Genomic DNA, 24,541 nt, shown 5'->3' on the forward strand with positions numbered 1-24,541 from the left:
AGATATTTGGCTATGAGTGGTTATCCCTCGCAAGACAAGGAAATTATTTCATACATTATTAGTTAACCATTATTTTAAATTTAGCACTAGAAACGAGCCTACTTTAATTGTTCCTGACTTTGCATGTAAATTAAGTGTTTTTTTTCTAACATAATGCAAACATTACAGGTGCACCGGACCTGTAAGATGTACTGCTGTGGGTATAAACATTACAGGTGCACCGGACCTGTAAGGTGTACTGCTGCAGGTATAAACATTACAGGTGCACCGGACCTGTAAGATGTACTGCTGTGGGTATAAACATTACAGGTGCACCGGACCTGTAAGATGTACTGCTGTGGGTAGAAACATTACAGGTGCACCGGACCTGTAAGATGTACTGCTGTGGGTAGAAACATTACAGGTGCACCGGACCTGTAAGGAATACTCCTTCAAGTTCTGATATCAATGAAAGGTCAGCGTTTTTAATAAAGAGCTCCTAATGCCATAGGTATATTTTCTTACATTGATTCTGTTAAATTCTGGCAAGTCTACACACATTATGGGCGATTTCCGCCGTTAGCTTTTACTCTCGTGAAATCGTTAACATCAATTTGACAATGTAATAATTGCAAAAATATGATTAAAAATGACGATTGATTAAAAATTGAACCAATAGGTAATAAGCGCAAAGTTGAAAAAAGTTGTCAAAAAATTTTCCTATCAATTGTTACATTGACATAATAACACATTGAAATGGAGTCAAATATTCAGCTGGTGAGTATCGAAAATGCCATTGTGCACAAGTGAACAAAAATTCCTTAAAAACCAATTCAAAAACAGTCCTTATGAACAATTTGAGAAGCTCAGATTTTATTTACTAAACACTTGACGCAGCACACTACAAAGATTAAATATTCCAATGTATTGCAATACACATCATTCCAGCACTGAAGCTCTGAACATATTCAAGCTACCAGCATACAGAACAACGAATTTATTTTGCCTCCTCCTTACAGCGAAACGTGAAATAATATTACCTCTATGACTACAGTTTAATTATTAACTTACATCAGGGATTTTTTTAATGTGGAAAAGGTGTTAAATTCTACGGGTTAATGCAGGGTTGATTTTCAAGTAATTTAAGGTTGACAGTAATTTATGGTTGACCTCGGATTCAAGTTATCGGCAGGGACACAACTGAAGCGTTGAAGCCACGCACAATACTATCGTTTTATTATAGAATTATTTTTATATATGCCTAGCCTTCTGATCGCTACCAAGCTGAGCACACCACTACACAGCGGCTCTAAAGGGTGCAGCATTTAGAGATTATATGTTTTTCAGTATACCTTTTATAAATCGTATTTTAAAGGGTACATTTGAAGCCAGATAATTCATATGAGATGCACATACACCGCAAATACTCTAGGTGATATACTGTGCAGCTTAGAGGGATGCGCAGAGCAGTTGAGATGTTAGTATATACACGGAGCAGTAGTGGCGGCCAGTACAAATTTCCAATTCTGTAGCTACACTAACAAAATTTAGATGCCGGCCCGATTCGGCAACAGGTGCTGCCTAGGACTCGGGGAGCACGTAAATCAGCCTCACTACATTTGCTTCGGCTCTGGGTTTGAAGACAGCATCTGGGCAGCTTGCAGGCTCGGTATATGACTCAGCTCGACCTACTCTACTCATACTCTCAAGTGACTAGAGTCTCAAAGTAGGGTCTGACCAGATGCTAATTTATATCGGGTGACCCGCTACACGAGGCCAGTTACATGCTAATTTGTTTCGATCAGAACTTGAAAGTTGGACTGCCTGCCACTCTGACGCCGTGTACAAGCACCTTTAGTGTGGAGTATTAAATAATAGTGAAGAAGGTGCACGGCATAAATAAGCCCACCTGGGCCTCTTTTTGAGCCTATCCCGATGACTGGTGGTCTCTCCGCCACCGAGACAATCCAGGTTCAATAGTGCCACACTGGCGACACAAGGTGCCACATTGGCCACACAACGGTGCCACAATGCCACACGGAAACGGGGCAGATGGAAAAGAAGAAATGGAAGAAAGAAGTTTAAAAAAGAGAATGGGATAGATGAGATAAATAAAAAGAAGCGGTGAAGGTTCATTCGAACAATTAACGTTCATTTACGAAACTTTGAGATCCAATTCAGGCAAGGCTCATAAGTGAAACAATGACTGAAACTAGCGATTTTACGAAAATGTTCCCAATTATTATAGTTTTGAAGGAAACTCCGTTTATAAATTTTAAAGCGCCTCTTATTACACAGGCCAATCATTTATTTGCAACACTCAACATAAAGGTAATGTTCAGACTCACTCGAGCAATGGTCGAACAAAATATATGCGTGGCAATAATTGAACGCGGTAAGCCAATTCTATTCGAAACAATTCATCCGCCCTCGACTGGACAAGATACAATTGACGTGACATCGACATCATGGATACAATCAAGGATATAGAGGACGGGCTGGACACACCACACTTAAATAGGAGACATTAAATTTCAAATCATTACAAGGTAGAATTAATTTGAAAAATTTACAATAATTTAACTCGGCACACACGTATACATAAAATCCATCTGAAAGTTTTCTTTAAATGGATGGAAAAATCGACACAAGTTAATAAATTGAGGGATTAGATGCTGAAGGCTAAGGTGCATGGAGAAAGGAATGCAATTATTAAGATGTAAAGTTTCTTAGTAAATAAACTAGTTCATCAGCATAATTTTGAAAGCAACTTTATTGCAAAAGAAATACGTCTCAGGCTAGCGAAACATGTTGCAACTGGGCGTACTGTAGATTTGCAAAAATCAATTAAACTCTCGTTTCCTTCTGATTTAAACACGTGACCTAAGCTGAAGAAGCGATTTCCAGGCTTCAGTTCTAGACCAAAGTTGCATGAAACAATTCGATCGCATTGATAACATAAAATTGTTTTAAAAGAAGATTTATTCAACATAGTTCATACCTATATCAGATAGGAGATAATATTAGAACATGGATAAAATTTGTCGATTCCGTCGAAACAACTTTCAATTGACGTTATTTCCCTGTCACATACTAGATTTGACTTTGACTGAATTTAAAATATCATATTTTATAAGCCAGGCGCCGCCCACCTGTGGTGCTTACGCAGGCTGTCCTTGCCGGCACAGCGCGGGCTGTCGCCCCCGTCACTGCCCTCGGTCTCCGTCTCCTGCGACGACCGCGACCACTGACCCAGCGTGCAGTGTGTTTAATTACTCTCTTTTTGAGGTTAAATACGTCACTCTTCTTTAAATGTGGTAAATACGTCACTTCTTTGATAGGCTAAATACGTCACTCTTCTTTAAATGTGGTAAATACGTCAGTTCTTTGATAGGTTAAATGTCACACTTCTTTGATAGGTTAAATACGTCACTCTTCTTTGATAGGTTGAACAAATCACTTATCTTCAATACATGCAAAACCACGCACTTCTATACTGCATCAAATTCAATACTCTTCCTAGATAAATTAAAAAGATCACTCTTCTCCAATGCATTGTAATAATACACTCTTTCTAAATGTAACACTCTTTTAATACATTAAATGCATCACTCTTCTTTTATTCACTAATTATGTCATTTTTCTTTATGTTATTAAATACCTCACTCCTTTTTTAATGCAGTTCATGCATCCCGCGTCTTAAATAAAATCAATAATTGTATTTGAATTTGGAATGCAATGAATTAGGCAGTAATTACCTGAATAATTACAGCTTAATATCAGTAATTACAGGAGTATTCTAATTAATTACCCAACTTCTGAGGTAATTAATCGCAGTAATTACCTGTGAGCGCAGTTTGGGGGAGTCAAGCGCTGGGGGGGAAGCGGTGGGGGGCTGGGGGCTGGGCGGGGGCAGGGCGTTCACTGCAGGCTGGATGCCCAGCATGCAGTAGGGGTCGCTGAAACCTGGGGGCAGCGCGCCCCCCAACACGACAAAAACAAGTTAAATAACGCACACAATGACAGTATTAAATAGAAAAAATGAGTACTGGACCAAGGGTCAAGTAATGTTAGGGGTTGCAATGGGACTCCTGTAATTTATCGTTTTGCGTTTTGATTCACCTTTGACGTGACTTCGTTTAGATGCGCTTCGCATTTCTTCATTGTATCGGAATCCCACCACATTGGTGTGTGTAGGTCGTGTTCTTGTGATAGTCATGTTTACATATGTCCAGTGCTTTATGTAGGTGACTATGAATATTATTACTTGCATCAATCTGTAACTTATTTTTGAATTGTATGCACTATATTCTGATTTGTTAGTGTACGTAATTTGTTTATTCATGCATTTTCAGAGAGGCTCGAAACGTGAGTCCAGAGTTAGGAGAAGAGCTAAGGAAATACAGGTTTATTTATTTGTATTCTCGTACCCATCATTTGTTTATCATTACAGTTATTTATTAAATGTTTGGGGAAATCGAAAGTTTTGTTTGCTTATTTATCGAATAATCCCCAACAGTGCTACACTCAGTATTAGACCAGGACCCTGACTATTAGACCGGAACACTGTGTACAAGGCCAGAATTTAAGAAAAAATAACAAATATTGTTAGTTTGGGCGCCGGAAGCACAAATACAACGCAAACTTCACTTTTCTCGAGCGATTTGCATCTGCATGCGTGACTTTTGGTCTAACTTCGTTCTACGCGTCTAGTGAAACGATGGTCGTCGTGCGAACCGGATAACTGGTATAGCTCATACTCTCCGCATGGTACACAGATCTACACGAGCTTCACTAGTCTCCACATGCTGCACTAATCTCAAAATGGAACACTAATAGCATCTAACTATACAAAAATTACAGTTTTCATTCTCATCCTCTTATATGAGCTTTGATGAGAACGCAATCATCACTAATCAATCGTCTAAAGAAAATCTCTCAGTGGTAGTCGCTAAGACACAACCGCCACGACGCAATCATCATGGCATAGTTTCCAAGACGCAATCACCAAGACTAAGTCACCACGAAGCAATCACCAAGACTCATTCACCACGAAGCAATCACCAAGACTGAGTCACCACGAAGCAATCACCAAGACTAAGTCACCACGAAGCAATCAGCAAGACTAACTCACCACGAAGCAATCAGCAAGACTAAGTCACCACGAAGCAATCAGTAAGACGCAATCGATTGTGTTCAGCATTCGGCAGGCCGAGGCACTTCATAACCTCCTGATTTATTACCAGGAGATACTGAAGAACCTCGTACATCACCCACTTTGATTTTAGCTCGTGCCCAGGGGCCATACTTTCAAAACTCGCTAAGTGAACGTAAGTACTTACGCTCTATTTTCTTGTCTATGATTGGTGGATTTTGCTTGAAAGGCCGTCAATGAATGGCTGATGAACTTACGATCTCTTAACTTTTTTTGAAAGTATAGGCCCAGAAATGAGGGACACATTGTCTAAATAGCAATGCACCTCTTGTCCTAAAGTGAGTCATCCTGACCCAGTTTGGCCGGGGATATGGACGTATATCAGTGGTACGTGCAGCAAATGTGTCACTATTTGAACAATATGATCCGTTCATTTCTTCTAAGCTCAAGGAGTTAAATAATATGCAATTAAAAAATACTTTTCAAATATCACACTTCTAAAGAAGCCGGTGTCTCCAATGTTACACATGTACAATGAATTTCATACTATTTATTGAAAAATATATTTAATTTTTTAAATTATTTTTTTTTATTTTGTCAATTGATTCATGCATTGTCTCCGATTTTACGCAAGCGTGCAAAATTTCAGATCGATTGGGCGGGTAGAAGTGTGTTAAATATCTATTATAAGACTTGTAGCAGACAGACAACAAGAAGTGAATTTAAAGAAAAAGTGTGGTAATAAATAATATACGTTTAAAAATTACTTTTTAAAGACACCACTTCTAAAAAATCCAGTGTCTCCAATGTCAAACATGTACAATGAATTTCTAATTTTAATTACGAATATTAAAAAAGTAACTTCTTAACTATTTTAATACATAAAAGAAATTAAAATTTCAAAATTATTTATTCTGTCAATTGATTCATGCATTGTCACCAACTTTACGCAAGTGTGCAAAATTTCAGATCGATTGGAGAAGTAAAAGTGTGTTAAATATCGATTATAATATTTGTAGCAGACAGACAGACAGACAAACAGACAGACAGACAGACAGACAGACAAACAGACAGACAGACAGACAGACAGACAGACAGACAGACAGACAGACAGACAGACAGACAGATAGACAGACAAACAAACAAACAACAAGAAGTGAAGTGTTGTAAGAAGTGTTGTAAAAAGTGCTAAACGGAGCTGTCGATGCCACTGGCCAGAACGGTATCGTGGATACCAAACTCTTCCAAGGAGCTGCCACCAAGTTTAAATTACTACATGATAAGTTTACTGCTGGATCATGGACTCATAAGAACTGTTCACGATGTATAAAGTGAATGTATAAACTTTGAAAATATCATGGCTTATTTGGCCAAATATATTTGTAATCACAATTGATGCAATGGAGACGCAACGAAGCAATGAAGAGAGAATGGAGAGGCAATGAAGCAGTGAAGAGGCAATGAAGCAATGGAGAGGCAATGAAGCAGTGAAGAGGCAATGAAGAGGCAATGAAGCAATGGAGTGGTCCCGTGGTATTAAGAGCCCGCAACATTGAACTGCCTTGTGTGCCATGGAGCGCATCATGAGGACCGTACACGGACACGCGAATAATTCGAACCTTGCTTATGAAGAAGCGAGGCAGACACCGTAAATCGCAGTTCTAAATTTATGAAATAAAAAATTTAGAAGCAGAAACCTTCAACTTACACTGAATTTAATTTTTAGTGATTTAATTACTTTCAAACGTGAATGTAAGCCTCTTTAGACTCAAATAAATCCACGTTAAATAAAATGCTACATGAAATATTTAGCTCACGTTAAACATACAAATGTGGTTTGCTGTGGTTTTAATTTAAAGAGATAATAATCCGAATAAGTGGATCAAACTTATTTTCTTCGTGGTTAAACCTAATATATTATTCATTCCCATTAGGCAATAAGCTACTTTATTTAATGCAAGCGACGCTTGAAATAATGTTGGGACTCATTTCACCACAAATTACAACCCTCCATAAATCCTATTCAACGTTCACAGCCTTAGGATTCTCAGGGATTAATTATTAACTGCATCGTGTCAAAAATATTTCGGTAACAAATTTCATTAATTGGAAGTGAAAGCAGTTTCAGAAAGTAGCAGTAATGAAGAAGCTATCATATTATCGTGGGCTCGGGTTTTCTCGGTTTTATCGCCAGGAGCGATAATAAATAAATTATATAATCATTATATTATACCAAATAACTTCGCTAACATGACAAGATTCCATGGATATAATTTCTCCCATGTCCATAATTCCCGTGCATGATGTTCGCTATGCGGCGTACATGGAGCACAATAAAGGAGGAGTTAATTCCAGCAGGAATATTAGTCATTAGAATATTCAAGCGACGTCATGGAAATACGTTAGCTGGAATACTGCAAGCACGCTTCAAAAATATTTAGCGGCCTTAAAGAAAAGCCGCAAATATTGCTGAGAAAATAACACGAAAATTAGAAATAAAAAAGGAACGTTTGAGTCCCACAAATATCAATTTGAGTATCATTCAGACAAGTATGAACCTGTCCTATGAAATAATTGCGTTCTGATACAGTCCTATTAACGTGGAAATATATTTATAATTCGTTTTTTGAATATGTATGTCAAACCTAACCATGGAACCCTTATACGTAATACGAAGGACGCACGTTCCTACGCACCGCTGCATTACGATAAGCTCAAAGCAACATGAAAGACCAGCGGTTGTGGCAGCCACTTGAAACAAGCTTTCAGTTAAGCCAGGAGTTGAAATTTAATGTTGGTGAGGAAGGCAGTCATGTGACCTGTAATCGCTTTCAGTTAAGCCAGGAGTTGAAATCTAATGTTGGCGAGGAAGGCAGTCATGTGACCTGTAATCGCTTTCAGTTGGGCCAGGAGTTGAAATTTAATGTTGGAGAGGAAGGCAGTCATGTGACCTGTAATCGCTTTCAGTTGGGCCAGGAGTTGAAATTTAATGTTGGAGAGGAAGGCAGTCTTGTGACCTGTAATCGCTTTCAGTTAAGCGAGGAGTTGAAGTTTAATGTTGGAGAGGAAGGCAGTCATGTGACCTGTAATCGCTTATGGGGAGCAGCCATTATTAATTGAAAGGACATACAACTCGTCGAGACGGATGATGAAAAAAGTCCCTTCTGAACTTGGTATGTGCATGGACTTGGTATGGCGACATCGTACGTGGACTTAGATCACATGATATTTTGATTGAGAACTTCGACATACTAAGCATTGAGACTTCGTAAATTGACCCGGAATTTTGACGGGTGCTGAGGGAAGCTTTACTAAACTAGTGAAATTCAATAAAATTAATTATACCGTGGACGCGCATGGCAGTGTGTTGAATCAGACGAGTGTCCTCTCTCTTTACACTCTATTATCTTGAAACTTAGACTCCCATTGAATCAAGTCCTAATTTAAGTTGCAGAAGTAGAAATGAATTGCTTTAAAAGTATAGAAATTAATTTAAATTAGTCCTAACTAAAGGAGTCCAGGTTAGTGCGTCTGAGCTCAACTTTTAAATGCAATAGATGATTAAATTCTGAGAAGGACCTTGAGCATTTCTGTTGAATTTAAATGCGGGCCCTGAATTCGTTAACGAATCGCTCAGACGTAGAACGAAGTTTAGGTTTTTCAGTGTCTGCATGGCGGCAGTTAAAGCTGCTAACATCGCTACTTTTATTTCGGTAGTTGAAGCTGCTAACATTGCTACTGTTATTTCGGCAGTTGAAGCTAACATCGCTACTTTTAGTTCGGCAGTTGAAGCTGCTAACATCGCTACTTTTAGTTCGGCACTTGAAGCTGTTTACATCGCTACTTTTAGTTCGGCACTTGAAGCTGTTTACATCGCTACTTTTAGTTCGGCAGTTGAAGCTGCCAACACCGCTACTTTTAGTTCGGCAGTTGAAGCTGCTTACATCGCTACTTTTATTTCAACAGTTGGAACTGTTCATATCGTTACCTTTCGTTCGGCAGTTCATGACATCTGTTTAACTCAAAGTAACGAAGTTGAAGCTCTCCACATCGCTTTCGTTCAACCGTTAAATCTCCTTTCATTGGTTTTATAAATGCCGCCAATCTTAGTACTCCATAGCATAGAAAGTTACTGGAATTATAATGATTTCGGCTGTAAGAGTGAATGCCCGGCCGAGGCTCCGTCATCCGCAATATTATATAAGGTCGCTAGGGGGATTAAATTTGACTGCTTTAATCCACCCGCAGATTCAGCTTTTTTGAGCTTCAAACAACGCAAACTTTTCACCGCATTTAATAACGTAAAATTTTTTTATTGGAATCGAGAGTGGCAGCCAACCACAAGGGGCATGCAATTTATTTCATTTGAAGGCTGCCGTATGCATAATTACAAAATTATTCAATCATGGCGAGGCCGTAATTGATCTATCGACTCCAGTGCTACTTTTACGATGCAGCGGGACTCGACAACTCATGACAATAATTCTTCATACAAATTATATTCAACTGATTAGGAAATCTATCCCAACACTCAGTAGGGTTAGGCCGACATCTGCAGTTCTATAGGGACAAATTACATTTATCTGATCAGGAAATCCATCCCAACGGTCGAGATTGGCCGACACCTTCAGGTCTATGGACAAATTACATCTAACTTAACATGAAATCCATCCCAATGGTCGGGGTTGAACGACATCTTCAGGTTTAAGAACAAATTACATTTATCTGATCATGGAATCCGACCCAGCGTTCGGACTGGCGGACATCTTCCGGTCTGGGCGCAAATTTAATTTATCTGATCAGAAAATCCGGAGCGCTAGTCAGACAAGGCCGAAATTTTCAAGGGATCGATTACACTTATCTGATCAGGAAATCCATCCTAACGATGCGGCTAGGATGACACTCTCTAGGTCTAGGAAACGATTACATTTATTTCATCAGTAAATCCATCTCAAAAGCCGGGATTGGCCGACACCTCCAGATTTAGGGACAAATTACATTTATCTGATCAGGAAATCCGTCCCGTTGGTCGAACTAGGCCGACAGCTTCAATTTATGCCGCGGTCGATTTGACGACAAGTGGAGCAGGAGGCCGCGATGTTCAGTCGGCAATTCAATTGCAGGGTCTGCGAAGAACCATGGGAGATTTAAGGGCGGCCGGTAAAAAATCATCGGTTGGACGCATCTGATCCTGATCAAATTTTACATTAGGGAGGGTCGCGGCATTGAGACGCAATGTCGGGTTAACTTCGTTACAGGCTTCAGATTCCCAGAAGTGGCGCCCGGTGCAATTCAGTGCTATAAATATCGATGCATAAGTATGGGGTTTGAAATTAGCTTCAGTCTTCAGTGGCAATGATGACCTTAATTATGAGGCGATGGGCCAGCCTGGAGCCTCTCTTATGAAGGGATTTAATTTTTATAATACTTTACTGTAATATTGTCGATTCAACTCTAATCTACAAAAACTTGCAGCCATCACAACATACTTTATGCGACACTTTGATATGCTGCTTCAATAACAAGCAACGTTTCAGAGTATACTTGGTTTAAATTGAAAGTCGACATCAAACTTGCAAACGAAGCTTTTATATTCTTTTTTTAGTTTTCATAGTAACTCGCAGATTCACTGACTAACAATATTTATCACTGACTAACAATATTTCACGTATTAAAAATATTTTAAACAAATTATTTACATTTTGATTTTTTGTTCCGCAGCCAAAATAGTAGACGTCACAGAGATTTACGTCGTCAACGAAGCGCACGTCGTCCTTTAACTGCTTAAGAACATCGCAATGTTATTCCCTTTATTGTCCTCCGACGTTCATTCAACAAATTTATCTGCACAACTTTCCATGTTCAACAATGTCTAGAGGTAAATATATTTGTAAACACAAGTGTTAAAATTGCGAGTTGTGCAATATTTCAAGTCGAGTTTAAAATAAATACAGAAAAAGTAGCCGATGATCTTTTTGAAGTGACTATGCAAGCAGAGCTAGCATTATTATATATATCTATTTGGTGCGAGATCTGTGGTATCTTCGTGACATAAATATATACGTTATAGCCTAAATACATGTATAATAGTCTTAGTTATACATACTAAATACAAGTGTTATAGCCTTAATACACGTGAACTTAAACTCAAGCAGTGCAATGAAAGGTCGCACCAATAAGCCTGCATGCTGCTCGCGCATGGCAATGAGCGTAAGAAATTAACTAAGTTTATGGATGCAATTAATTCCATTAAGGCAGAGGCATTCTGATCGAGATAGGCAGAGTTAAGCTAGGCCCCTGAGGGAGTCTTCGGCTGATCGTCCTCAGCTTTCACGTCAATAAAGTCAATCTGAGCTCGAGGCGAGAGTGTGTGTCTGGCGCTGACAAGCAAGATGCACATGGGCCCACACCGATCACATAAAGCACTCAAGATATTTAAAATAATAAGGAAAGTGTATTTTAAACATTATAATACACTTGCATTATTATTGAAAAATACTTTATGTGATTTTTAACGTTAGTAATACACTTGACTCTTTCTAAACGTGGTTATTCTGGGTCGACTGCCATCAAGCTCAGTTTTTTTCAAATAGAATTCATGGCATTCCATTTGCGTTGGCGTTCTCAGCTCAATTAAGAGGCAAGATGAATTCCTAAAAATTTTCTTTTTACAATTTTCAGTCGAACTCGTCACTATTCAGCAAGGATTTTGTCCTCAAAAATTTTCTTCGAACAAAAATTACTTGTAGCACAGAAGAATCGTTCAAACGGTCATTGAGCGCAAAAACCTCATTCAATTCCCAATTCAGTATTTGAACGGATTTTAATACTTTACCTACAGAAAATTTTATTATAATGAGTTTGAAATTACATAAGTTATCGATTTAACAAAACTACCATGATTTTTTTATTCCGCTTTTATCCGAAACTTGAAATCAAATTCCTAACAACGGCATGATACCGAAACAGTATGCGTTGTTGATTCGCTGTCGGACAGCCCCCATAAACTCACAGCGCCACGCATGCTTCAAGTGAACAAACAAACAAGCTAACTTTCTTACCTATGCCGGATTGCCGCAACTTTTTACACTCGTACAACAAACCTTACAAGTGTAATTATTTTCTTGCACGGTAATTTGTTACACTCGTACAACACAACAAACACGAGTTGGCGTGAGCAAACACGCTCCAAGCATGCAACTTCAGTCACGCACAGAGCGATGCACGTGTTGTGCTTCTCAACTTAATCGTCACTGGACGACTACAACATACACTCAGAGAAATCAGGTAGAGTGTCCAAATAGTGATGGATTTATTGCCCTCGTGTAGGTCTTCTGACCCAGCTCGGAATGGCAAATATGTGCCTCAATGTCACGTCTGTTCTCTGTGCTCGTGATGGGGCTTAAAAAGCGTGGCACTATTTGGACACTATGACACATTCATTTTTTTTAGTGTGGAGTAGCAATTCAAATTCGTTGAACTTAAGATACCAACACTATAATTTTGCAAGCATTAAGCGCATTCAATGATACGCGTGGAGAACAAAAGCAGTTTTGCGTATCTCTAGTCAAGCGAATACGAGAAATCCTTACCGTTGGGATCCTTGGCCTCCAGACCTTCTGCTTCCACGACAATCACATTCAGCACCAAGATCGGCGACTGAAAGAAATGTGAAAACAAACTATGAAGTTAAAAAAACCTTTCTCTCAGAAGACACGAAATTGATTTCGAAATTACCCATTACTTTTATTCTTTAGAATTCATACAAATTTAAAGTTTACACATAGAAAAAAAGTAATGATGAAATTATTCAATTGTGGATACGTTCATAGAGGCACAAAGAAAAGAGAAATTTTCACACACAATATTAACTGAGTAGCATAACCTTCTCCTCCCTGACCACGCACCTTCTCCTCCCTGACCACGCACCTTCTCCTCCCTGACCACGCACCTTCTCCCTGACCACGCACCTTCTCCTCCCTGACCACGCACCTTCTCCTCCCTGACAGCCTGCATGAGGCGCGCGTGGGTGGAAGGGTCCAGAGGGAAGGCCTGCTGAGCAAAGCGTGTGAGTTGGTCGGTCATGTGCTGGCCGTCGCAGCCCTGCGTCGTCATGCCCACCTTGTGGCGTATCGTGTACACCACCTCCATCAGCAGCGACTCCAGCTGACATGGTACATGTATTACTCCAGGGTAAAGTCAAACATTTAAATAATTATCAGATTGACAAGTAATTAATGGATTAATGTAATAATGAATAACGTGTACACCACCTCCATCAGCAGCGACTCCAGCTGACATGGTACATGTATTACTCCAGGGTACAGTTAAACATTTAAATAATTATCAGAATAACAAGTAATACGTAGAATAATGTAATAATGATTCATTATTACAATGAATGTGTCACTCAGCCTCCATCAGGAGCGACTCCAGCTGACACGGTACACGGGGGGTATTACTCAAGGGTTCAGTTAAACATTAAAATAATTATCAGAATGACAAGAAATTAATAAAATAATGCGTCACTCAGCAACATCAGTAGTGACTCCAGCTAAAGGAAGGCATGGTACCGGTGGGAGGTTTTACTTAAACTGGTACAGTCAAATACGGTACTGGTAATAACGGAAGAAAAAAGTAATAAAAAGAATAAAGTGTTCACATCATCAGCAGCGACTCCAGGTAAGGAGAGGCAGGGTACAGGTTAAGTTATACAGTAGTTTCATACAGAAGTTTGAGGGGTTAAGTCATACAGGGGTGTCATCCAGAAGTTAGAGGGGTTAAGTTATACAGAAGTTTGAGGGGTTAAGTCATACAGGCGTTTGAGGGATTAAGTCATACAGAGTGTCATACAGAAGTTTGCAGGGTTAAATCATACAGAAGATTGAGGGGTTAAGTCATACAGGCGTTTGAGGGGTTAAGTCATCCAGGAGTGCTATACAGAAGTTTGAGGGGTTAAGTCATACAGGAGTGTCATACAAAAGTTTCACATAGAAGTGTCATACAGAAGTTTGAGGGGTTAAGTCATACAAGAGTGTAATTAGGAGGAGGATAAGTACCAAGAAGAATATTGTGACCACCTCATTAACAGAGACTTCAACTGGAGAAAGATACATTACGGGTTGAGGTATCACTCGAGGGTTGGAGTGGAACACAAGTGCAATTAAAATGAACGAATCGCAATAGAAATTATTGAGTCCACTCCATCATTAGTAACTCCAAGTGAAGGGAGTCACGGCACAAGAGAATGGCATTACTCGAGGGGAATGATGTCATTTGTACAATTAAGAAGAATGACAAGCAATAAACCTGGTACCGAATGTGCTACCTCGCGATCAGATGAAAACTGACAACTTAATTATTCTAAATCAATAATCATTCTAAATCCAACTAATGATTCTTCTAAAGATCTTTTATAACCAAAAACTGTAACATATCCTCTTTAATGAATGAGTTATAATTATCAGAAATAAAGAATATCAAAGTAGTTTCTCAGATCAAATGGATTTTCGACAATGTTATCGGAAAGAATATCGCCATCTATGTTCACACGAATAAATATCACTGATAGATAAATTCCAGGGCAGCCAATTTCAAAATACCTGTTATTTAGTGCGGCCCAAATAAAGATCTGAACTTGTCAGGGAATCGCGAGACTATTTTTCGCGTTTAGATTTCGCGATTTGAACGGCCGTGTTGACGATAGCCTGAGTGATTTGCTGGGTTCTTCTTTCCAACCTCGTGTCAAAACATGGCGCTTCCGTGCCTACATTTTGATCTGACTCGAAAAATAATAAAATCGGAAACGCATAAAATGACTGCAATTCGGAACGAAAAACATCGTTGGAACTTAATATATATACTCAAGCTTCACGTTCGAAATTAATGCAATTCGCGACAAAAAAAACACAGCATAGGAAGTCAATACTTATTTTATTTTGAAACATGGCGCTACCGGGCCTACATTTTGACAAATAACAAAATCTAAAAAGGCTCGAAATAAATTATATTCGGAAGGCAAACATAGTCGTTGAAACTTAATTCTCATTTCATTTAAAGGAATGCATGCTAAGGATTACAATATTTTAACCAAATTCGATGAACAAGCGAAAGTAAAACATAAAAATACTGTAGCTTTTATAGCCCAAATAAAATTGAGCGACCTCCAATCATTTTTATTTGAAACTGTCTCCCTGCCAAACGAGTGAGTGCTGTTATTTCGAGATATCTTCAGTCAGAAACACGATGCGACGTAATTCAATGGAGCTTTAGCCGGGATCTCGATACTTCTTTCTCAAGTAACAAGACGCAGCGCGGGCTATATAGGAACGTCTTTGACAGCATCGGGCAAAAATCCTTCTGTACGGCGATCCTCCTGAGATCAGTTCAACGTACAGGAAAATTCGAAGACTTCGTCTCTGAGGACGAAAAGTTTGTACGAACGCAGCGAAGTTGTACGGTGAGGCTTGGTGTGTGTAATGCTTCTCAGGAGCCACTTGACGTGGATGTGAAGACCATGTGCCGAATTAAAGACGATGCGTTAATGTAAAAACTTTGAATGGATGTAGAGACGATGTGTGGTGGCAAAAATTATGCGTGAATGTAGAGACAATGAACAAGGGCAGAAACGATGTGTGGATGTAGGGACAATGTACAAGGGCAAAGGCGAGACGTGAATGTAGATATAATTTACAAGGGCAGAGATGATGTGTGGATTTGGAAACGATGAATGGATGTAGAGACGATGAGTGGATGTAGAGACGTTGACTGCATGGATGTGGAAGCGATGAATGGATGTAGAGACGATGAGTGGATGTAGAGACGTTGACTGCATGGATGTGGAAACGATGAATGGATGGAAAAACGATGCGTAGATGTAGAAACTAAAAGTGGATTTAGAGACAATGTACAAGAGCAGAGACAATTTGTGTATGTAGAGAAAATGCGTTGATAAAGAGACGATGAGTGGATGTAGAGCCGATGTGTGGATGTGGAAACGATGGTAACGCGCTTCAGTGAGCTTTTCACGACCGAATAACTTAAACCAAATAACTTAGATCATTCAGAAAATATGTGCTTTTATTTGAAATAATTAAATTCGTCGGTCTTGATCAGTGATACAAACTCATAATATCTAATGAGACTAATTTCCTTTAAAATTTTGAATGAGATGAGTATAGAGCGGGATTATTATTTGCCCACGTCACTCTTTTTTGTCGCAAGTACACAAAAAATATACGTTTGCACAAATATAAATTTTCTATAGGATCGCAGAAGTCTTACTTTGATGGAAGTTTGATTGGAGAACATGGAGGACATTTTTTACAATTTCCTAACTCTTTTTATTGACGAGTCGAACGGAGTTTTCGCTGGCGTTGGTAGATCGATAGTCAAGTTTCAACGCAGAACTTTATGAAATAAATACAAACAATAATTGATATAATGAACACGGAATAAGTCTTCCGAATAATTCTCCGATATTTTTATAGCAGAGAACAAATAGAATATATTTTTGTGTATTCTTCGATTTTTATAGGTTCTTGACAAGATAAGTCGGAAGCCTAAGCGTTGATATATTAATGGATTAACGATGTACAATTCTTTGATTTTCTGGCAGCGCCGACAGCAAAAAAGCAATGCAATTTTCTGCGAGATCGTAACGAGGACGGCCGAACATTTGTTATCCTGGTGAAGTGAGAGTTAGTTTAGTTTAGTGTCCAAATGTTTACTAGCGCTTCAGCTATTAAGCTATCTCGCACCGAAAGTCAAGATGAACATCACCATAAAGGTGGAAGGTCTCAATTATTCATCACCCACAAGGGGCGGAAGGTCTCAGATGTCCAGCCCGCTGAAGCTGGCTCGAAGGAAGCAGCGTTAGCATCTCACAAAGAGACGAAGTGACAAGGAGGGACAGGTGAAAAGCAACAGAAACGAAGACACTCGAACAAGAGGTCGCTTACACGGGACGTCGGTCGCCCGCACGAGAGAGACAGAGAAGGGAAATGTAAGGAATCCTGCCTACATAATAACTTAACCCCACAACTGAGACCTGCAGTCAGACACCGCGAGCTCAGCGGTGGGGCGCTCAGGAACAATCCCCCTAGGAACGCGAAATCCCATAGGACTTCTGACGAGCACAGACACCCGTCAGAAGTCCCCCCTGAGGGGTGGTGAAGTGAGAGATGAAGGTGATGCTGGTGGTGATGGTGGGGCCAAAACCATCACAAGCTGACAGATGGAGGTGATGCTGGCGGTGATGGTTGGGCCAAAACCATCACAAGTTGACGGATGGAGGTGATGCTGGCGGTGATGGTGGGGCCAAAACCATCACAAGTTGACGGATGGAGGTGATGCAGGGGCCAAAACCATCACAAGTTGACAGATGGCGGTGATGCTGGCGGTGATGGCAGAGAGAGTGATGGTGGAGCCAAAGGCCGAGGAATGGACGGACTGCCTATCGCAAGTTGACAGATAGAGGTAATGAAGGCAGCGAATATGAGGCCAGAGAAAGAGAAGTGGACGGACTATCCATCACACAAGTTGACAGATGGAGGTGATGCTGGCGACAATAGTGAGGACGGAGGCCAGAGGAGAGCGATGATTGTTCTTCACAGCAAAACTTCAAGCGATTGTCCAGTTCGATTATCGTGAAGGGAGATATTTAAAAAAAAACTCCTGAAACTAACGAAATCAGATAACTATTTCAAGAACACGATAAGCGCATAAGCGACCAATTTTTTACAACGGTTTCATGGTTACAAGCAATTTTAAGCAAACATGCGTGATGACTGCTTACTCCGTGACGCACAAAACTAATGAATACAAGTATTTTTCTCCAAACAAAATAATTCATATTTCTATTCTATAAAATACCGAAACATTGACGTGTTACGTATAATAATCTTAAGACTATATGTATTTAAGTGAAAACTTTAAGGCCCCGTCGCAATGATTTGAGGCGAGCTTTTAAATTAAAAACAGAGTAAATTCACTTACTTAGTCTCGAATCCATTAATTCGAGTTCATTACATTGCTGCCATTTTGAACTCACCTTATATATCAGTTGATCAGTCAGTTTTATAGAACACTTGCCTCGTGGAGTTAAATTTTTCCCCCTTAACATAGTCAATTTTTAAAATATATTGATTTATCACTTACAGGTAATTATTTCAATATATAAAAAATCAACTCCTTCGTGATATCAGTAAGACCAGGAAGTGCTGCGCAACAAGAGCAATCGAGAGATCAGCCGAGGACGCTAGAATCAATAGCAGGATATCTCCACAGGTATTCTCGGGACCATGAGAAACAAGGGAATTGCAATTGATTAGCTGGGGTAGAAGGGGACGCGTGCATTGTCAGGCGATAGGGGGAGAGAAGTCGTGCGAGTTGCTACGAGAAAAAGGATCGGATGTGGGCACTGGTGCATGAACGGCTTCATGATGAAACGAGAATATTATAGCGATCATAATGCAGAACATCGGTACTGACTAACGAGCGAACGGCTTTATGATGAATTCCGAATATTGGCGATCATAATGAACAATATCGGTACTGACGCATGAACGGCTTGATGATGAATAGCGATCATTATGGAGAATGTAAAGGAATTTAATAAACCATAGATAACAAGACAGGTACGATCTGATAATTGGACTTAGAGACGGGAAGGATCAGAAGATGGAGCTTTAATATTGTGATCACGAGCATAACAGCAGCGATCCAACGCTTCTCAGAGCTCATCGTTCGCCTGTCCGAAATAAGCGACATTCGTGGTAGCCAATGTTTTATTCTCATGCGCTGCTTGAGATGAGCTTTATTGTACAAGCAAAGCATATTTTCCACTAAGAAAATGAGATAGATCTTTCTCTCTTTTCAAGATTAAAACGAGTAATGCTGAACTAAAAAAAATGGAATTCATCCAGATTCTTAGAGGTCCTAGCAAGGTTTGTATTAATACAGTCTTGCACAATTCAGCAAGATCTCAGTAAGAATATCCTCATGTTGAACTGTTGAAGGTAACGCAGCGGCCGAGCAGCCCAAACGACGCCAATTAGGAAATCCTATAAAACTTGCGCTGGAATGCTAAGCGCACAACTCCAGTCATCCTAATGCTGAACAAACGATAAAAATTTCGCTTCAAAATCTGGCTCCGGTAGTCGACGTTCAGCAACGATGAACGATGGTGCAAAAACTCCAAAGGGATTTTAATAAAATTGCTTTATGGATAGCGAATACATGTTTCAGTGGAATAAATTCAATTCACGAATTATAATCAGAATACCGGTATTGATTAAAATGCTAGAATAAAAAAATTATGGGTAGCAAGATATGCGTATTGGACACCGAAATAGATGAAAGATTATAAGATCCATCTTATCAGTCCCTTATCTTAATCTCTAATTTTAATCTACCATTGATTTGAGACATTGATAAAATACGAGGCTTGTTTTTAGAGCGAATACGTTTTTAAATTAAGCCGCTGCATTGATGCGGCCGCTGTGAAGCGCCTGTGCGCCGTATAGCTAAATCTGTTGGAAAGCCACGGACGCCATTACGGAAGCATCCGATCGAGTCTACATCTGTTTACGTGATTTTAAATGCCTCCGCTTATTGAGAATCCCGCCTACTGCGAATTGCGTTTTGTAAAACGATTTCTCCGAGCTGAAGGCTACAAATCAGTTGGCATTGATTGGCAAATCAGTGAAGTGTAAGGTGAAAAACATTGTAACTGATTGAATGCTGCGGAAATGGAATAGGGCCTTTGAAGATGGCCGCACAGACATTAATGATGAGAAACGAAGTAGACCAATTCAGTCAAAACCAATGATCTGATTCTAAAAGTGGACTGTAAAGTGAAAGAAAACAGACGATTCACGACTTCGTCCTTTACCTGAAAAGTTTCATGCTGTCTCAAAGAATGTTTTTTACGAAATTGTGCAATCACTTAATCAGGTTGTCAAATCAGGCAGTAAGCTTCTTCGAAAATGACATACAAAAGCTGGTCTCGAGATACGATAAATGACTAAATATTGATAGGAATTATGACGAAAAGTAGATTATATAAAAAATCAATAAATAAATGAATAATTATATATCAATACAATATACTTGTTTTTTATGTAAAAATGGCACTGATCATAAAAAAACACGCCTCATACCGCTAAAATCCTCAGAGGGCGGAGGAAAACCATTTCCCTCAGGCTCCTGCCCTCTTATTTCATGCGTTCTCGATAACAAGTGATACATCAGGAAATTAAGAATATTAAAAAAGAAAGAATCAAGTTATTTGTGAATCGAAACCATCCTTCATTCGGCGCAGCACCACGTTTCAGCATTATCTAAAAAATTTTCAGCAAAAATGAAACATATTATAAACCATTTCCGAGTAAATTTCAAGACTATATATAAATATATTCAAATTATACATAACATTTAATATATTATTCTGTTTAAATTATACTTTATTATACAAAACACTATTTTATAGTAAACGTCAGTTAGGACGACAGGATGAATCCCTCACCTCGTCCTTGGAGAGTTGCGTCTCGTTGGACTTGAAGGAGGCGAGCACCTCAGGCATGACGTCCCTGGAGCCTTGGCGGGCGTTCGACGACCTGAGAGTGCGCAGCGCCTGGCTGTGCTGCCACCCCAGACTTGTGTACTGCTCCAGCCAACCACCGTCCTTCTCGCCCACCCTGACACACACAGCCGTGTTAGTGCAGCTCCAGCCAACCACCGTCCTTCTCGCCCACCCTGACACACACAGCCGTGTTAACCAACCACTGTCCTTCTCGCCCACCCTGACACACACAGCCGTGTTAGTGCTGCTCCAGCCAACCACTGTCCTTCTCGCCCACCCTGACACACACACAGCCGTGTTAGTGCATCTCCAGCCAACCACCGTCCTTCTCGCCCACCCTGACACAAACAGCCGTGTAGCTTACTTCTCGTGTTAAATGTGCTACATTGATGGAAAACTTACTGTTTTTCCAGTCACATAATGTGGGAAAAATCTGTACCGACACATTTTTTTCGAATTGTAAACCGTCGCCATCACGCCATGACTAATGTTGTTTGAAGTGAAGTTCAAACCTTATAATGTATATACTCCAAGAAGGATTAGTAAATGCTACTTGGTGTGGTCACTAAATTTTATCTGCTTTGACGAGTTTATGGATTTAAATCCTTAGTAAATATACATAATAGTAACATTTTATTTACTACGCTATTTAAATCTTGTAAAACTGGTAAAAAAACTGATAAATCTGGTTGCCGTATGGAGCATAATACCTTTTTTCTAGAATACCCGCAGAATCTCGGCTTCAACTGCCATCCATCACATGGTCTTTTCTTCCAGACACTTCGGCCGCCGAAAGCGGGCCAGTTGCCAATAATTGATCCACCTTGAGTTACTACCCAACTTTGGATCGTCTCAAACTTCGTAACTTGGAGAAGTAAACTTAAAGTCGTGGGCGACAGCTGCGATGGTTTACCGATGAAAATGAAGCACAACCCCTAGTTGTTGCAAATGACCAGAATTTCCAGCAACAGGCCTCAATTCCAGCCCTAAGCGAGTGGAATTGCCGACATTGTGTCCGAAGAAGAGCGCAGTTGGGCATTTACTTTGCAGAAGCTGCTGCACGGAAACTCGAGGTGTTGACAGCTGCACGAATGATTTCGTAGTTTATGCAAGAGTGCAAATAAGCTATTTAGGACATCCTTGCTGAGTGGAGACTGATAAACAGTGTTTACAGTTCAAGCGACGTCTACAAAAGAGTTAAACGAATCGCTTCAAGCTCTGGAGCGATTGACTAAAGTGAATGCAGCGACTGAAGTCCAGAATGCAGATTAAATGCGACCTAAGCGTCTAAGCTGATCACTCACTGACTGATGCCTATGAAAGTTTCATGACCTAAATCCTATGCAAAGACCCAGATCCTATGTTCAAGTGATGCATTAGCAAAAGTCAAGCGTCTACTGCTCTAGTGAAGCATTTTTATGAGTCAGATAAAGCATCTATCGCTCTCGAGATGCACTTGCAAGAGTTTAGTAAAGCGTCAATTCCTCAAGTAATGTAGGTACATGAAAAGTTTAGACTTGAAAGAAAGTCTACGATAAAAGTTAAATTTGTGAGAATTCAAAGAGTGTTGACTTACTCTGCACCAGGGCTGATCTGAATGGATATGCACGCTTCTTGCACGCATATGTCCACAGTTACATCGTTCGATTTCGAGCGTTGACTCTTGAGGCCTATTTAGTTTTGTCATCCTGAGGTGAAATAATTAAATGTCAAGAGCACAGCTTCGCTTCAAAACAACTAGAGCTTCTTCCTTCATCGCAGCTTTCATCTTCGTCTCCGCCGCACTGGGTGCAGAGCCGCAGTAATGGTTATGCAGATGGGTTCTGGCGAAAGCACTCAAAATATGAGGATGAACTCATCGCCCTGAGCACTGAGGCTCGTTCTGAACCTGCCGCCTCGAGAATACTTCGTCCACAAGTTCATTGGAAGCCTTTGATTAAATTCTACACAATTTGCTTAATTAAATACGCATTACAAATGTTCTTGCCTGCGAGATTGCCTTAATGAAACACACGCTGAGATCCTTGCTATGAATCGTACTTCCGTGATTTTTTATGCGCGTGCCGCCATTCCAGTAAATGAAAGAAGTAGCGTGAATCTATTGGATCATGCTGTTGAGCCCTTCTTAACATGACGGGTAGCTTTTTCCAAAGATATATTAAATTTTGGGTCTAGGTGATTTTCTGATTGCAATTTAATGTCATGTTAATGTTAAGTATCATGAATACGCGTCTGAATACATTACAGAGATACATTAAAGCCAATCAAATAAAGCTTGCCTCTTCAATGAAACCTGCTTGAGGGAACAAATTCTGCCATCCAATACTAATAAAGCTAATCAGCAGGCAACTATGAGGCTGATTTTGTCATCATTTGAGAAAGAACACGAGCTTTCCCTTATGTCATAATTAGTTTCAAAATATATTTTGTGAATTGAAGAAGACTCGTTCACGGTAAAATACATGAACCTTTATTTAAATAACTTTTCGAAATTCCGATCGCAATCCATTTAAAATTTCTTGACAATTTTAAAGTTATCAAATGAAGAATCAAGTTGAATTTAAAAGAAACTCTGCTCTACAATATCCTACCATCCGAATCTTAAATCTCAAATTCCCCATTCTCGTGATATCCGATTCAATGCATATATATGCGCTCGACAAACTCGCCTTTGATAGTTATTCTAGTCTTGGAAATTATGACTTCACACCCGAACTCCTGAATCAATTATATATTTGTGGAAGCTGGCTTTTATTTGAAGCCCTGCACCGTAAATATGAAGAGGCTTTTGAAGCGCGCAACCACAGCAAATGTTGGTTGGGATCTTACCTGCAAGACTGGAATGTATTTTGAGCTGGTTATTCTGTTGTATTGTAAGTAATAAAATACTCTTGAATATTCTCATACATCTCTGGGATTACCTAATCCGAGCAACGCATGCTTTTGCTGCTAGTAGTATACTGATTGAACATAATACTTGGAATTGATTCTTTCTATAAAGACCTGCCGTGGGTCCATAGGCGTTCTGGCAACTCAGACCAAGATTGTGTCATAGAATTAAACCGCTGGTGAAACAGCACAGGTCAAATTGTCGTGTTCCAGCAGCCATCCACAGAGAGCGCCTCATCAGTGCCCTGAGTGGGGAGGCTTCATGTAAAGCGACACCCGCCAGCGACAGCCCACCTCGCTATATTGATCCAGGCCTGAGCTTTTTATTTCTGAGGTGAATTTGCGCCCGTAGAACAAGAGAGGGAATAATATAGCGTCACTGTACACAAGCGGGAGAGAGGGAGCGAGGTTGGGGCGGGATTACATTTTGCCCGCTGTGCAAAAACATGGCGCTGAAACATATCTCCAAGAAAGATTGATCAGAACTGACTCGTGTAAATTCACTGATACAACACGCGTAGTGCGAAAAACAAGGAATACTTCTGGTTCGGGGTAATGCTGGATCCAGCTGTTAGAGTTCCATGATAGAATTCTACAAAGCAATAGTTATCACCGAAGAAATAAACAGAATCAAACAAGAAGACTCGTGTGCCAACAGATTGCCTCTCGGAACGTAAGAGGTTAACGCTACAGGTGTTACCGTGACACAGACTAGACTTCGATCAACAGGTGGAGCAACATGCTGGTGTCCGATGCCAAGGTACGGAAATCCAACAGACGACTTGTATGAACATTGCACCAGTTATTCCGGACGCACAATCGCCTGATAATGCACACGTATTTTCCGGACGCACAATCGCCTGATAATGCACACGTATTTTGTAATTGAGGTAACCATGCTTTTCGCGGCGATGATTCATCGCATATGCGCCACA

At 40.0% G+C, this 24,541-nt stretch overlaps 2 protein-coding genes across 2 annotated transcripts in view; both read right to left on the reverse strand.

The window, feature by feature from the left end:
• LOC108679515 (BAI1-associated protein 3) overlaps positions 1-20,825 on the reverse strand; it is a 57,321-nt gene extending 36,496 nt beyond the window's left edge. Inside the window, exons 1-5 of the mRNA XM_047885581.1 lie at positions 20,661-20,825; positions 13,127-13,300; positions 12,727-12,793; positions 3,824-3,945; positions 3,132-3,226 (exon numbers count right to left, since the gene is read on the reverse strand). Coding sequence (XP_047741537.1) covers positions 3,132-3,226; positions 3,824-3,945; positions 12,727-12,793; positions 13,127-13,300; positions 20,661-20,717 — 515 coding nt within the window. The 5' untranslated portion in view covers positions 20,718-20,825. The remainder of the gene's footprint in view (positions 1-3,131; positions 3,227-3,823; positions 3,946-12,726; positions 12,794-13,126; positions 13,301-20,660) is intronic.
• A 190-nt stretch (positions 20,826-21,015) lies between these two features.
• LOC125179536 overlaps positions 21,016-24,541 on the reverse strand; it is a 29,148-nt gene continuing 25,622 nt past the window's right edge. The window contains exon 2 of the mRNA XM_047885589.1: positions 21,016-21,055. Coding sequence (XP_047741545.1) covers positions 21,016-21,055 — 40 coding nt within the window. The remainder of the gene's footprint in view (positions 21,056-24,541) is intronic.

Source organism: Hyalella azteca, unplaced genomic scaffold (genome assembly GCF_000764305.2).
Source record: "Hyalella azteca isolate HAZT.00-mixed unplaced genomic scaffold, Hazt_2.0.2 contig2480, whole genome shotgun sequence".
Classification (NCBI taxonomy): domain Eukaryota; kingdom Metazoa; phylum Arthropoda; class Malacostraca; order Amphipoda; family Hyalellidae; genus Hyalella; species Hyalella azteca.